This window comes from Cyanistes caeruleus, chromosome 5 (genome assembly GCF_971803275.1).
Source record: "Cyanistes caeruleus chromosome 5, bCyaCae1.hap1.1, whole genome shotgun sequence".
Taxonomy (NCBI): domain Eukaryota; kingdom Metazoa; phylum Chordata; class Aves; order Passeriformes; family Paridae; genus Cyanistes; species Cyanistes caeruleus.
Window position 1 is genome coordinate 1,275,814 of NC_141705.1, and position 14,768 is coordinate 1,290,581.

Sequence of the window (14,768 nt, forward strand, 5' to 3'; positions counted from 1 at the left end):
AGCCGCGGAGGACGGGAGGGATGGGCAGGACATGGATTTGCAATCCCTGGGATTGACAGAGGGGTTTGGGAATTGCTGGAGCCGTGGGCAGGAGATGGATGTGTAACTCCTGGGATTGACAGAGGGGTTTGGGAATTGCAGCTGGAGCCGTGGGCAGGACATGGATGTGTAACTCCTGGGATTGACAGTGGGGTTTGGGAATTGCTGGAGCTGTGGGCAGGATATGGATGTGTAACTCCTGGGATTGACAGAGGGGTTTGGGAATTGCTGGAGCTGTGGGCAGGATATGGATGTGTAACTCCTGGGATTGACAGAGGGGTTTGGGAATTGCAGCTGGAGCTGTGGGCAGGACATGGTTTTCAACCCCTGGGATTGACAGTGGGGTTTGGGAATTGCAGCTGGAGCCGTGGGCAGGAGATGGATGTGTAACTCCTGGGATTGACAGCAGGGTTTGGGAATTGCAGCTGGAGCCGTGGGCAGGACATGGATGTGCCAACCCCTGGGATTGACAGTGGGGTTTGGGAATTGCTGGAGCCGTGGGCAGGAGATGGATGTGCAATCCCTGGGATTGACAGTGGGGTTTGGGAATTACAGCTGGAGCCATGTGCAGGTGATGGATGTGCAGCCCCTGGAATTGCTGGTGGGGTTTGGGAATTACAGCTGGAGCCATGTGCAGGTGATGGATGTGCAGCCCCTGGAATTGCTGGTGGGATTTGGGAATTGCAGCTGGAGCCGTGGTCTCACTGAGGCTGGAAAAGCCCTCTGGGATCGTGGAGATCACGGGGTCCAACCATCCCCACCACTGTCCCCGTCCCCAGGGGCCACAGGGCTGGAAATCCTCAGGGATGGGGACCTGTCCAGTTCCCTTCCCATGGAGAAATTTTCCCAAATATCCAGCCCAGTCTCCTCCTCTGTTCTCCCTGTGCTGTGCCATTGTGGGAGAACCGAACGGATTTGGAAAAACGGCCCTGGGAATGCGGAGCTGACCTCGCTCGGGTCCATCAGAGGAAGCTGCCAGAAGGGAACGGCTCAGGCTGGGCCAGGGGAGCTCAGGGCAGGAATTCCAGCAGGAATTTCCTCATGGAAAAGGTGCTCAGGCCTCGGAAGTGCCCGGGGAGATTTGGAGTGCCCATCCCTGGAGGTGTCCAAGGAATTTGTGGATGCGACACTCGGTGCCAAGGCAGGGATCGGGCACGGCTTGGACTGGAATTCCAGCCTCAATGATCCTGGAATTCTGTGCCAGCCAAGGTGGGGATCAGGCACAGCTTGGGCTGGATGATCCTGGAATTCCAGCGTCAATGATCCTGGAATTCCAGCCTCAGTGATGCTGGAATTCTGTGCCAGCCAAGGTGGGGATTGGACATGTCTTGGACTGGATGATCCTGGAATTCCAGCCTCAATGATCCTGGAATTCTGTGCCAGCCAGGGTGGGGGTTGAGCACAGTTTGAACTGGATGATCCTGGAATTCCAGCCTCAATGATCCTGGAATTCTGTGCCAGCCAAGGTGGGGATCAGGCACAGCTTGGGCTGGATGATCCTGGAGGGCTTTTCCAGCCTCAGGGATTCTGGGATCTGAGCTGATTCTCAAGGACAGCCTGAGCTCCACCTCCCCAGGGATTGTGATAAAATCCAGGAAAGTCCTTCTGGAAATCTTCTCTTCCTCTTTCCACCCCTGGCGCCTCCTCGGTGGGAGCTGCTGGCTGATTTTTGGGGTTCAAACCAAGCCTTGGGGAATAGTGTGGATTTTTTGGGAAGGTTTGGGAAGGGGCAGTGCTTGAGCTGTTGGGTGTCTGAGCCGCTTTTCCTCAAGTTTAAAAACGGCAGGGAAGGGAAAAGCAAGGAGTGAGGATGGAATTAGGAACGGGAATAACTTCAGGAATTGGCTGACTTCGGCTCAGAACCTTTCCTGAGCTGTTTTAGGGAGAGGAAATCGCTCCAGAGGCTTCTCCTGGCTCCCAGGTGTGCCCGGAGCGGAGGGATGGAGCAGCTCCTGCCGTGCTCAGGCTCCTTCCTTGCTCTCCCAGTGAATTAATTCCGTTTCATCTCAGGAGGCTGAAGGAGGAGTTGAGTTTAAATGAGGATTTCAGGGTGGCTTTTGGGAGAATTCCCGTTTTTCCCTGGTGCAGGTTCTCTCTGATGAGCCTGATTTGCTCAGTGCCCTGATAATTTTATTGAAATCTTCCTGATTTGGTAATTCCTGGTTGCTCCAAGCCACATCCAACCTGGCCTTGGGCACTTCCAGGGATTGGAAGTCCACAAACTAAAAAAAAAAAAGAAAAACTAAAATACAAAATGAATTTTGGGTCAATTCCACCTTGGCAAAAACGACTTTTACAGAAGAGATCTCCGTGAATCCCCTCTGATTTCTGACCAGGAGCCTCCATTGTCCATAAATCCAACGGATGTCTGAATCAGACGGGATAAAGTGGGAATAATTCAGCTGAGCAAATAACGCCTCTCCATAAACCGGCCTGGAATAACACGCCGAGGACTGGAAAAACACGGCAGTGACCAAGGAAAACACCGTCACATCCATATTAATTCTTCATTTTCGGTCTGGGGAGAAACCCTGGGTCGCTATTAAAGTGAATTTTCAATTTTTTATGTTCTTTTTCATGCCCTGATCGAGCAAACCAGGCCTGGTCAGGAAAGGCCTTCAGGGGAAATCAAGCACGTGCTCAAAGCTGAGTTTGCTCCCGAGCTCCTTGCCCGTTCCAGCATCCCAAATTCCCGAGCCTTGCTGGAAAACAGCTGAAATTTGGCATTGGCTGGAAATTTCGTGGTAGCAAAGAGCCAGAACAGAAGAAATATTTCCCCTCTGTTAAAACAGGGAGGAATATTGTTTTAGGGGGAGCTTTTATTGCATTGTCTGCAGCCTGAGAAAGTCCAGAGCAGCGAAATCCGCCCAAAAGCCGTTTTGATGGAGCTGGAATTTTCTAATTCCTGGTGTCAGTGGGAGCGGGATATATGGAGTGCACACAGTGGGATTTTCAAAACAAGGTCCCTGGCAGCTTTAAGTAATTATTGGGAATCAAGAAGAGATTAAACAGCCTTCCTTCCACCTCCCATCCTCATCCCTGCTCCCTTCCCTGGGCGGGCAGCGGGAGCTGGGGGTGCCTCGGGAAGCTCCCGCTCCGCTCCTGGCTGGGATTGGAGAATTCCAATTTTCCCCCCGTGGGTTTTTCTCACTTAAAGCTCCCCCCTGGCGTGGCTGCAGTGGGGAGGTGTTTACAGGAGCCCTGCCGGGGCTGTCAGAGGATGGGAAGCGGCAGCAGCCGCTGGATTTGGGATCCCGGAGCTTCCCAAATTGAAATGTCAGAGAGCTGCCCAGGAGGGGAAGGGAAGGAGGAGACAGATATTTGGGAAGGGGAGTGTCCTGTGGATGGATTTTATTGTGCTGGCAGCGTGGGGGGCATCCAGATCCTCGGGATGCTGGAATTCCCGCTGGGATTGACAGCCCGAGTCTGCGGGGAGAGCTCAGCCCTGGACTGGGGAGCAGGGTGGGATTGCTGGCAGGAGATCCGGGGTCACCACTCCTGCCTTTCCAAGGGGCTCATCCAGGGAATTCCTGGATCATCCTGGGAATGGGCCCATGTGGTCCACATGGAGCAGTGTCAGGCTTGGCGTGGCCTCTGCCTCTGACCTGGGATGCTGAAGGAAAATATTCCACAGGGAAAAGAGATCAAATCCCGGCTGGAGGGCGGCTCACGGGATCCATCCCGGAGGAGCAGCTGGAGCCACGGGGAGTCTCCTCATTCCGTGTGCCTTGGGGGCAGAATTCCCTGCAGGATCCCACTTCAAGGAGCATCCCCGTGTCTTTATGGCGCCACACACGGAGCCTCTTCCAGGCGCTGCCGAGGGCTGCAGCTGCCTTGGAAAAACCATTCCCTGCCTCTCCATCTTTGTTCTGTGGAAAAGCACGAGCTGAGGTGGGGAATTCATCCCTCCAGCCCCAAATTCCAGGGATTTGCTGCCCTTCCCACCGTCCCCGCCGCCTCTGTCTGCGCAGGGAAGGAGCACCGAGGTGCTCTGCAGAGTTTTGGCTCTCCGTGAATTTCCAGGCCGACTTTTTTAGCCCAAGATTTCGTGGGGTTTGTGTTTTCCCCATTTCTCCCTCTTCCCCAGCTGTCAGTTCATCCCAGGCATTCCCTGAGCTCGCTTGGAGGTTGTCCCCGCTGCGTTTTCCATCACTCTGGAATGTGGTGTTTGGGGTGATGGAAGGGTCTTCTGCTCCTTGCCCAGGGAGCAGTGGGTGAGTCCCCATCCTGGGAGATTCCAGCTCTGGAATATCGTGGAGTTGCTGATTTTAGGGATCTTTCCCAGCCTCAGGATTCTGTGGGTCTCAGCTCTGCTTTGCTCACGCAGGTGCAGCAGGTGAGCTAAATCCACTAAAGGATTCCCAGGAGCTCTCTCCCTAAGATATTTCCCATGTGGAGCAGTGGGAATCTTGGGCAGGATGTCCTGACTTGGACCCACAAGGATTATGGAATGATTTGGGGTGAGAGGGACCTTGGAGATCATTTCCTTCCAGCCCTTGCCATGAGCAGAATCCATAACAAGGATCCTCAGTCCAGCCCCTGATCCTGACCCCAAAATCCCACCCTGTCCCTGGGAGCACTGTCCAAACGCTCCCAAAGCTCCGGCAGCCTTGGGATCGTGGCCATTCCCTGGGGAGCCATCCCAGCTCCCGCCAGGCTTCCTTCCTGAGGAGTTCAGGAGAGCTTTGTCCCCAAACCCCCCTCGGGAGGCACTTTGGGGAAGCCTGGAGGTGTGGGGATGTGTGAGAGGGTCTGGGATAGAGCAGGGCACAGCGGGAAGGGCAAGGTGGAGCAGGGGGCTGGAATCTCCTGAAATTCCACCCTGGATTTGCAGCTCAGCTGTTGGTTCCTAGCAGAGCTGGGCCGGAGGAGGTCCCTGAGCTGGCGTTTTCCGCGGGGCTCCGGAGCTGCTCTCACGTGAAGCCGCTGTGGGAATGCAGAGATAAGAGAGCTGCACCCATCAGATTGCAATCAGCTTTTATTCCTCCTCCTTCTGAGGCTGGGAACAAACCCAACTTTGTATCAGCGATGTTCCTGAGGAGACCTCGCTTCCCACCGGGCTATTTATAGAGGGCCCGTCCCTCGGGCATATGGAGAGCAGCTTGGTTCCCATCTCAGCAGCTCCTGTTTGATCTCCTGTGTGTCCTCAGGGAACGGGGATCACTCATTGATCCCTTCAGGCCTGAAGTGAAAGTTCAGAACGGCTCAAAGCCGGGTGGGATGGGACACTGGGAGATGTCCCTGCCATGGCAGGGGTGGCACTGGTGGGACTGAAAGTCCTTTCTGACCCAAACCATCCTGGGATTCTGATTGCTGCAGCCACATCCAGATGCTCAGACAGTGCTTCTCCTCCTTCTCCTTCTCCTTCTCCTTCTCCTTCTCCTTCTCCTTCTCCTTCTCCTTCTCCTTCTCCTTCTCCTTCTCCTTCTCCTTCTTCTCCTTCTCCTTCTCCTTCTCCTTCTCCTTCTCCTTCTCCTTCTCCTTCTCCTTCTCCTTCTCCTTCTCCTTCTCCTTCTCCTTCTCCTTCTCCTTCTCCTTCTCCTTCTCCTTCTCCTTCTCCTTCTCCTTTTCTCCTTCTCCATGGTCCCATTCCAGGTTCCTCCTCTCCTCCACACAGTTCCACCTCAGGAATAACTTGGTGCTTTTCCAGCTGCTCCTCATTTTTCTGAAGTTCTGCTGCTAACCCTGCTGGGTCCAGTTGAACCAGGATGAATTCATATTAATATAAAATCATAAATTCATATTATTATTATTATTATTATTATTATTAATAATATTATTAATAATAATATTAATATAAAATCAAGAGGTGATCAAGGGAGCTGAGTGTGCAGGAGCTCCCTGACTTCACTGAACTTCCTGAAGATTCCTGACGGGGTTAGGAGGGTCGTTATTCCTTAAAAAGCTTCTCTACCTGAGCTGAGGAGCCCGAGGAGTTGGGATCATCCCATTTGCATTCCCACTTTTATCCAAGAACCAAATCCACCACTGCTCCCACTTGGTTTTTCAGCTCTCAGTGGTTTCTGACAGGTTTGGACCGTGTCCTAAACCTGATTAAGATAATTCCAGGAGGCCTCAAGTGACATTTGTTACCCTGTGGGTTGTGCAGCTCCGTTTCCACGTTGAGGGAGAACGAGGAGCGTGCCGAGATCTTCCCTCGGCCCCAGATCCTGCCCTGGCTGCATCCCTGCTCTTCTCCTGCTGCCTTCCAGCAGCGACCCGGTTTGGAAGCGGCTGGAGCACCCATGGAGGTTCTCGGGATGAGAGGGAAGGGATCCGACCTGGATCCCATTTCTGTGCCGGGAATTCCACGGGGCCGGGGTTCTGTGAGAGGACAGCTGCCACACCGCTGTCACAAGCTCTGGAGTCACTCCAAAACCTCCTTTCTCCCCCTGTTGTCTGCTCAGCGCCCTGGGTGAGTCCCGAGCCGGGGAAACTCGGGATCAAAGCTCTGCTCGTGTTCCCTGCGAGTTTCGCGGTCGCCGGGTGCCCGGGCCAAGCTGGAGCTGTTCCCTTTCAACACCCGCAGCTCCTGCTCCTTCCAGGGGTGATTAGGCACGGAGCTCGAGCGGAGCCGGCACTGAGGAACTCGTTTGAAGGCCTGGGACAGCGTTTTACATAATCATCACGAGTTGCTTTAATTAGGCTCAGCAAAATTTCAGTTTTAGAGCGAAACGTTCCACTTTTTCCTGCCCTGCTCGGAGTCACAGCTGGGACGTGAAGGAACCGTGAAGGAATTCCAGAGGAGAGCGGGGTCACGGGGAGGGCCTTCAGAAGGACACATTTCCACCTCTGGAACATCCCCAAATCTCCACACACAGCCAAGCACAGCTCCCATCTCCGAGAATCCCAGGATGGTTCGGCTTGGAGGGACCTTAAATCCCGTCCCTGTCCTCATCCCCATCCCATTCCATGGCAGGGACAGCTCCCACTGTCCCAGCTGGACCCAATCCCAGTGTCCAGCCTGGCCTTGGGCATTCCCAGGGATCCAGGGGCAGCCCCAGCAAATGTGGGAATTGCAGCCCAGGCAGGAATTCCTTGCCAAGATCCCAGCCCAATCTCCCCTTTCCCAGTGGAAAGCCGTTCTTCCCCTCTGACATCTTAATTATTTTGAGGGTTAAAGACTCAGGCAGTGAATTCACAATTCTGAAACGAACATTCAGGATTTCAGCCTAAAATACGAATATTTAGATGCAAATTCCTCACGCACAGAGCGTTGGAAGGGACCCACAAGGATCACAGGATCCAGCTCGTCGGGAATTGGGTCTGATGGCCACATCCATTCCAGGGAATCATCAGTGCAATCAGGGAATGATCTGTGAACGTTCTGTGCAGCTGCAGAGAGGAACATTTAATTAATTCCGAAGCAATTACCCTGACGAGCCGGTCCAGCTCGGAGCAGGGACGTTTTCCCAGTGGCTGTGTGGATGCCAGATGGGAGCTCAGGCTGTTATTAGGGCTTGGCTTGCCCCTCCTGAGGCTCCTGGCAGGTAATCAGTCTATTTTTCCCACTTGGGGGTTTGGATTTTGGCCTTCTGGGAATTAGGCCCACAGGGATGTCCAGGAGATGTTTCACTGTGAATGGAAGGTTTATTTTTATTTTTTATTTTTTTTTATATTCCCGCTAGGAAATATTCCTTGGCCTTGCCAAATACCAGGATACAAATAGAAATCTCTGGGCTCTGTTGGGCAGCAGATGGAAAACTAAACCAGGCAGGAGGTTTTCCAGAACTTGGGATTCGGTAAAACCTGGTGTGGGTCACCTCGCTGCTGCCCTCCAGCTCTGCTTCTCCCAGCACCATGGAAGGTCAGGAGGACCTCCAGGATCTCACAGAATCATGGAATTAACCAAAGACCTCTGAGATCTCTGGGTCCAAACCAAATCCAACCTCTGAGGGGACCTTCTGCTCTCCTCCCGCCGTGCCCAAGGCCAGGGAGAGGCTGGTGACCCTGGTGGCCACCAGAAGCAGGAGTGGCCGGTTGCACACGGTCCATGGGGTGCTGTCCTAGCCCCCCTCATCCTGCAGCTCGTGGGTTGTGTTTGGGGATTTCTCTGCTCCTGGTGAGGGGTTTTCCGTGTGCCCCCAATGAGGAGCTGCTCATGGAGCTCACGGGAAGTCTCCCATGGCCCTGCTGAAGGCTCTGATCTCCTGGAGCTGTTGATGCTGGTTAGTTTTATTTGTGTTTTCCTGATTTACCTCCTGGATATTTGCTGGGAGCCGGCAGGAGTTGGGGTGAGCTGGAGCTGGGACATGAATGAGGGCTGGAAACAGCAAAACCTCGGAATCGTGGGAGGTGAGGGTCACTCACATCGGGTTCAGGAATTCATTCTACATTCATATTCAGGAATTTATTCTACATCTGCTATCAAGGTTGGTGATGATGAAATTCCATCTTGGGTTGCCTCTCTGAGATCCTAAAAATCAGGTTAAAATGGAAATCCAGTGATTTTTAGGGAATTGGCTCCCGGTGACCTGTGGTGGCTCAGGTGTCCCCTGGGTCAGACCCTCTGCTGCTCGGACCTGCTCTGGTCTCATCCCTCATCCCAGCCTCTGCAGGTTTCCAGGGAAAGGTTTGGGGTTTTGGGAAAGATGGAGGAAGCCCTTTCAGAGGTGAGGTCACTCCTCGGTCCTGAATTCCGTAGGATTTCAGTTCCTGCAGGTTTTATTTATTGGCTGTGAGGCTGGAGCAGCCCTGGGAGCAGGGAATGAGGATAATTACCAGGAAATGATTCCGTGCCCTTCGGCAGGGCTGCGCTCCCTTTTTGGCTGCAGTCTGGAAGGGGGGCTCGTTCCCGGCCGTTCCCGGAGGAGGGGAGGCGCAGGATCAGAGTTTTCCCTGTGCCGGAGCGTTCGGAGCTGCCTGGGATGGATCAGAGACCCTCGGGACCTCCTGGGCTCCCCTCGTGGGAAACCAGGATCAATAACGGACAGGGAGGGGCTGATGTTCCCCTGAGACAACTGCAAGATTCCTGATCCCAAAGCTTGCTGTTTGATGGTGTTGGAGCTTGGGGAATGTGGAATATCCCTGGTTTGGGTGCGGCACAGTCTGCCAGCTGCAGATTTCCTGTGGTTTGCACAATCCAGGGAATCACAGAGTGGTTTGGGTGGGAAGGGGCATTAAGGATCATCTCATCCACGGGCAGGAACACCTCCCACCATCCCAGGTGGCTCCAAGCCTGGCCTTGGACATTCCCAGGGATCCAGGGGCAGCCCCAGCTGCTTTGGGAGCCTCTGCCAGGATCCTTTGGAGGCACCTCAGGGTACACAGAGGGTCTGGATAGGATGGAGTTAAATAAGTTTTGATGTGAAATGGGTTCCAGTGGATTTAGGATATCCTAATAAATGGATTCTCTCAAGATCCACATGGGAATAGAGGGGGCTGCTTTCCTTTCTGAGCCTTGGAGGGAGTGACATCCTCTAAATAAAATTTTTCCTTAGGCTTTTGCCCTTTCCTCCGGAGCTGCTGCATTTTTTGGGATGTGGAATGGAGCAGTTCAGGCAAAAGATTCCAAGGGAGCCACGTCCTGAGCAATCCCTCTGGAAGGTCCTCGTGGCAGGTGTCGGTGTGGTTCCACCTGCAGAACGTTCACCCTGGGGCTCTGGGGTGTGTTCAGAGGCTGTCCTCTCCCCGCTGGAGCTGGACAAAGACGGGACAGTTGGAATCTCGGTGTTGGAAACAGGATTTCTGAGGCTTGAGGGATTTAATGTGTTAGATTTACCAAGGAAGGGGGTTTTGATTTGTGTTTAGGGAGCACTGGTGGTAGACACTGTTGAAAATGAGCAGCCAGGGGTTGAGGAGTTGAAGGTCGAAGCTGGGTCACGGGTTTGGGAGTGGAGTGAAGGCCTCCAGGGATGATCCATCCAGGCTTGTGGCGACCATTGCGTCACCCTTGGAAAACCTTCGCAATCCCAATGAGTCATTTTCTCTGAAAGCTCAGCGCTCCGACCACAAGCCCTGACCTGGAGGTGGCCATTAGCCGGTGGCCAGCTCCTGGTCTGCATGGTTTGGGATCCAGGGCTACCTGAGCGCCGCCGTCCCAAACCTTCACGCAGGAACGGTGAATTCCAACTTGTTTTCCTTCTCGTGGCCAAGACCAGATTTCAAAAGCCAAGAGGAGCTGAGAGGGAAGGGAAGCTGAGCTCCAGCTGGGGCAGCCAAGGGTTTGGGAGCTGCGATTTGGGCTCTGATAACACTCCCTGTGTGGCCCAGGGTGAGCTGTTAATCCAGGGGTGCCTCCCCGTGCCGCCGGAACCAGGCGTTTCCAACAGGCCCTTAATGTAAACAGGCAATAATCACCGGCTTTTTATGGATGTTCTGTTTACAGCTGAAGGGTGGCTGTGTGCAGGGAGATGCCCATTTTCCAGACCTCCTTCCTTTTCCTCCTGGGAGACGTTTTGGACTCTTCCAAAGAGGATTTTTTTGTTTGACTCGCGGCCACCGCCGCGGTGCTCGGTGCCGCCAAGTTCAATGTTCTCCTGGATGGAATAAAACGTGTTTATGGATTTTGATGAAACTTGGAAATTCTTGGAGTGCTGAACTTGCTGCATTACGGGAAAAGGAATCAAGCTCTGACTCACGGAGGAGCCTGACCCTGGGGGAGAGGGTGGCCTTGGACACCAGGCCTTGGCTGAGTCAGAAAGTGTTTTTTCAGTTGTCTCGGGCATGGATTTGTTTTGGGAATGATCTGATGGCTGGTATCAGCTGGTGCCACGAAGGATGAGACGTGGCCCCGGTGCCCCTCTCTGAATTTGCGCTCTTTGTTCCTCTCTGTATTTACATTTTTTCCTCACCAAACCATTTCCAGGGTTAAGGGTTCTCTGTCTGTTCTCACTCCAGACCGAGGTGTTTGGGCAGCTTGAAAAGCACAAGGTTTTACACAGGAAAATTCACTTGAAATGAGTTTAATGTTCCCAATGTTCCCAAAATCTGAGCCTTCAGCACACGGGGCCCAGCCAGGGCCCAGCGCTGTCAGTTCTGCGCTCCGGGGTTGCTCCAGGAGCAGAAACAGCTCAAGGTGTAACAACGACGATTTTCTCATCCCTGGGCCTTCAAACTCTGGCATTTCATGGAATCATGGAATGGCTGGGGTTGGGATGGACCTTCAATCCCATCCACTTCCATGGGCAGGGATACCTCCCGTTATCCCAACTCCCAATCCCAATGTCCAGCCTGGCCTTGGGCATTCCCAGGGATCCAGGGGCAGCCATGGGAAATGTGGGAATTGCAGCCCAGGCAGGAATTCCTTGCCAAGATCCCAGCCCAATCTCCCCTTTCCCACTGGAAGCCATTCCCTGGCTCCTGGCCCTGCAGCCCTTGGCCCCAGTCCCTCTCCAGCTCTCCTGGAGCCCCTGCAGGGACTCTCAGCATTCCCTGCATTTTGCCCTTCTCCAGGGGAACATTCCCAGCTCTCCCAGCCTGGCTCCAGAGCAGAGGGGCTCCAGCCCTGGAGCAGCTCCAGGGCCTCCTCTGGACTCTCTCCAGCAGCTCCACGTCCTCCTGCTCTTGGCCCCGGGGCTGGGGCAGCTCTGCAGGTGGGGCCTGACCTGAGGGGCTCCGGGACACAATTCCCACCTTTCCTTTGGGATCAACGCAGCCTGGGCCATTCCAGCCTCATCCCCAACATCCCAAATCCTCCTTAGCTCATCTCAATCCCTTCCCCATCCAGCCTGGATTTGTTGTCCTGACCCTGGTGCAGGACTTGGCCTCGTCCCTCATGTCCAGCCCAGGTGTGGCAGTTCCAGGTTTCCCTTTCCTTGCTGCCTTCGGTTGTACAAATTCCCAAATCCCATGTTTTTGTCAGCTTTCTGCCCTCTTTGCTTCCTTCTTCCAGGAATGTTTTTTGCCTGTCTGCTCTCTGTCTTTCTGCTCTGTTGCTGTTCCCTCTTTTATTAATGTTTGTTCCCTTCATTCCCTAAAGGATTGCAGATTCAATCCTTGGAAAATAATTGCCAGGATATTCTTCAGTCTCCTGCTCTCTCCAAACCTTCAGGTACTTTGCACTGGTCACTAATTCCCTCTCCTGGAGAATAACCTGGACCTAATTCCCAGTTTTTTGGCTTTCTTTGGCCTGCTGGGGTTGATTTTGTGGCACTAAACTGCAAATCTGGGTTCCCTGGCTGAGGACTTACACCTCACTAACCTTTGTTGTGCTTGTCAATCACCTTCCCTATGGAAAAACTCCTGGTTTTCCCATCTGGGCATCTGCTGGGGTTTGAAACGAGAGGTTTTCCACCAAATTTCTGGAATTTGGGTGTCAGAACTGAGCCAGGCTTTCAGGTGGAGTCACACGAACATTTCCATGGTTGTACACCTGAGCTGGACAATCTGCTCATCCAAAATGTGGTTTACCTGCCACTGGATTGCAGTCCAAAGGGATCTCCATGGCTGGAATTCCATGACCTCTCTCAGCTGTTCACAAAACTGAGATTTTTTTTTTTCCAGTTCTTCAGGGGAAAAAAAAAAAGTAATGGAATCCCTGAGTGGTTTGGGTTGGAAGGGACCATAAATCCCATCTCATTCCAACCCATGCCGTGTCCCAGGTTGCTCCATCCAACCTGGCCTTGAACACTTCCCAAAATTCCCCTTTTAGAGGAAGAATCCATTGCATTGTTTGACTGTTCCCCCAAAAAAATAATAAATCAAGGATGAACTTAACCAGCCAATTTTTCCTCCGTGCATCTCTTGCTTCCCATATCAGCCCCTGCACATCCCAACACCAGATTTGCCTTTGTCAGCTGGAGCTTTTCCCTTTATTCCATTTGTCATGTCCCCTTTTTCTTTTTCCCTGTTTTTTTATGGCCTCTTTAACTCCCATCTGCGCCAGGTTTGCCTTTTAACCAGCGTGGCCGCCCTGCTCAGTTGTGGGATTGTGGCTTCTGGAGCATCTCGTTAAAATGTTCTTAAACAATTTTCAATTAGGCTTCATATTTTTCTGATTACGTTCTTTCTCCCCACTGATTTGCCTCTTAATTCTTTTCAGCTTGATGGAGCTGGTCTTCTTTAAGATGTGTGGATGTTATGTTTGTGTGGACTGTTGGTGGTGCTGGCTTGTTCCTGGTTTTTATGTGTTGATGTATTTTTGCACAAGTGTGATCAAGTCACGGTTATCTGAGGTTCAGCTGTCACAAAAAGTGGAAGAAAAAAGTGGCTGTTCTTTGGAAATGGGAATTCTTCCACCTGGGCACGGGCCCAGGGGGTGCTGGTTTTGGGGTTTTTGGCGTTTAGGGGATGGTGGTTCTGGGAGGAAGGGGTGTCTTCTCCAACCCTTCGGTGTCTGGACAAGCTCAGCTCCTGCTGAGCTGGTGTGGTTTGTTTGATCAGATAATTATGGGATGATCTGGTGGAAAGGGACCTTAAAGATCATCTGGTTCCAATGGCAGGGACTCCTTCTGCCATCCCAGGTGCTCCCAGCCCCGATGTCCAACCCGGACCTGGGCACTTCCAGGGATCCGGGGGCAGCCACAGCAGCTCTGGGAATCTGTGCTCCCCTCACAGGGAAGGATTTCCCCTTAATATCCTGTTTTTACACAAGCACAGAATCCCAGAATCACTGAGGCTGGAAAAGTCCTCCAGCACCATCCAGTCCAAGCTGTGCCAATCCCAGCTTGGCACTGAGTGCCACGTCCGGGAATTCCTTGGACACCTCCAGGGATGGGGGCTCCAAACCTCCCTGGGCACCTGTGAGGCCTGACCTTCCCCTTTCCACAGGGAATCTTTCCAGGGCTCCTGGTTTCCCGAGAATGAACTGGAAAAGGGGAGGAAAGCCCAAGTTTTGGGGAAGGTGAAGGCAACACCAAGGCTGGGACAAGTCCCACCAGGGTCACCTGGAGACCTCTGCTGTGACCTCAGAGAGCCAGGGAACCAAACTGGGATGGCTGTTGTGGTGGAACCAGCAGGGCAGGGCCCTATGGGAGAACCCCACGGCAGAGACACCGTGGCTGTGTCCCACCAGGAGAACCACTGGAATCTCCCTTCCACCATCCCACTGGGGCGTCCTGCAGCTCCCCCTGGCATTGTCCCCTCCAGGGACCTCCTGGCTGAGCTCTCCCAGCCCCGGGGGCTGCGCTGGGACGCTGGGAGGGGCGGGATGATCCCGCCTTACCCCCGGGATGACCTTTTCCCGGAGCGGGATGGAAGCGATCAGCGCCGATGTCGCTGCTCAGCAGTGGGGCCGCATCTGCAGCTGCTTAATGACCCCTTCACACAATGCGCTGCTCGGGGTCATCTGGTTCCAGTTTCACCAGAAACAGAAGGAAATGTTGGGAACATACTTCCCTACATCCAGTTTCACTTGTTGTGGATGCTTGGAATACTTTGGAACCCACATCTTTGGGGTTTCCAGGAGGGGGTTTGGCCGGCGAGCCCCGGCGACCATTTGAGATTCGGGGTTTTTTTTTTTTTTTTTGATTCCAGAAGTGCCCTGGAGGTTGCATTGTAGGGCCTTTCCTTATGCAAAACATAAAAGTGCTGCTTTTTTTCAAATTATAACCATATTTTTCATTAAAATCAGTTGGGGTTCCAATAAACAATCGACTCCGAAAAATTTTCCAAATGTTCGCTGCAGCGCCGTTTCTATTTTTAATTATTTTTTAAAAAACTGGGTGTTTTTTTCCTTAAAAAAAAACCCAAAAAAACAAAAAGAAAAACACAGCTTGGCTTAGAATTTAAAGAAGCCATCTAGTAAATCATGAAAAATGCACATATATAGTTCCTTATTGCAATATAAT

At 52.9% G+C, this 14,768-nt stretch overlaps 1 protein-coding gene across 10 annotated transcripts in view; it reads left to right on the forward strand.

The window, feature by feature from the left end:
* Nucleotides 1-14,768, forward strand: part of EXOC6B (exocyst complex component 6B) — a 270,625-nt gene that overhangs the window by 77,804 nt on the left and 178,053 nt on the right. For 5 of the 10 annotated variants that reach the window (XM_086891657.1, XM_086891661.1, XM_086891662.1 and 2 more), the window contains exon 7: nt 11,960-12,031. The exons of the other annotated variants lie outside the window; for them this stretch is intronic. In XM_086891657.1, the coding sequence (XP_086747783.1) occupies nt 11,960-12,031 (72 nt within the window). The remainder of the gene's footprint in view (nt 1-11,959; nt 12,032-14,768) is intronic. 10 annotated transcript variants of the gene reach the window in all.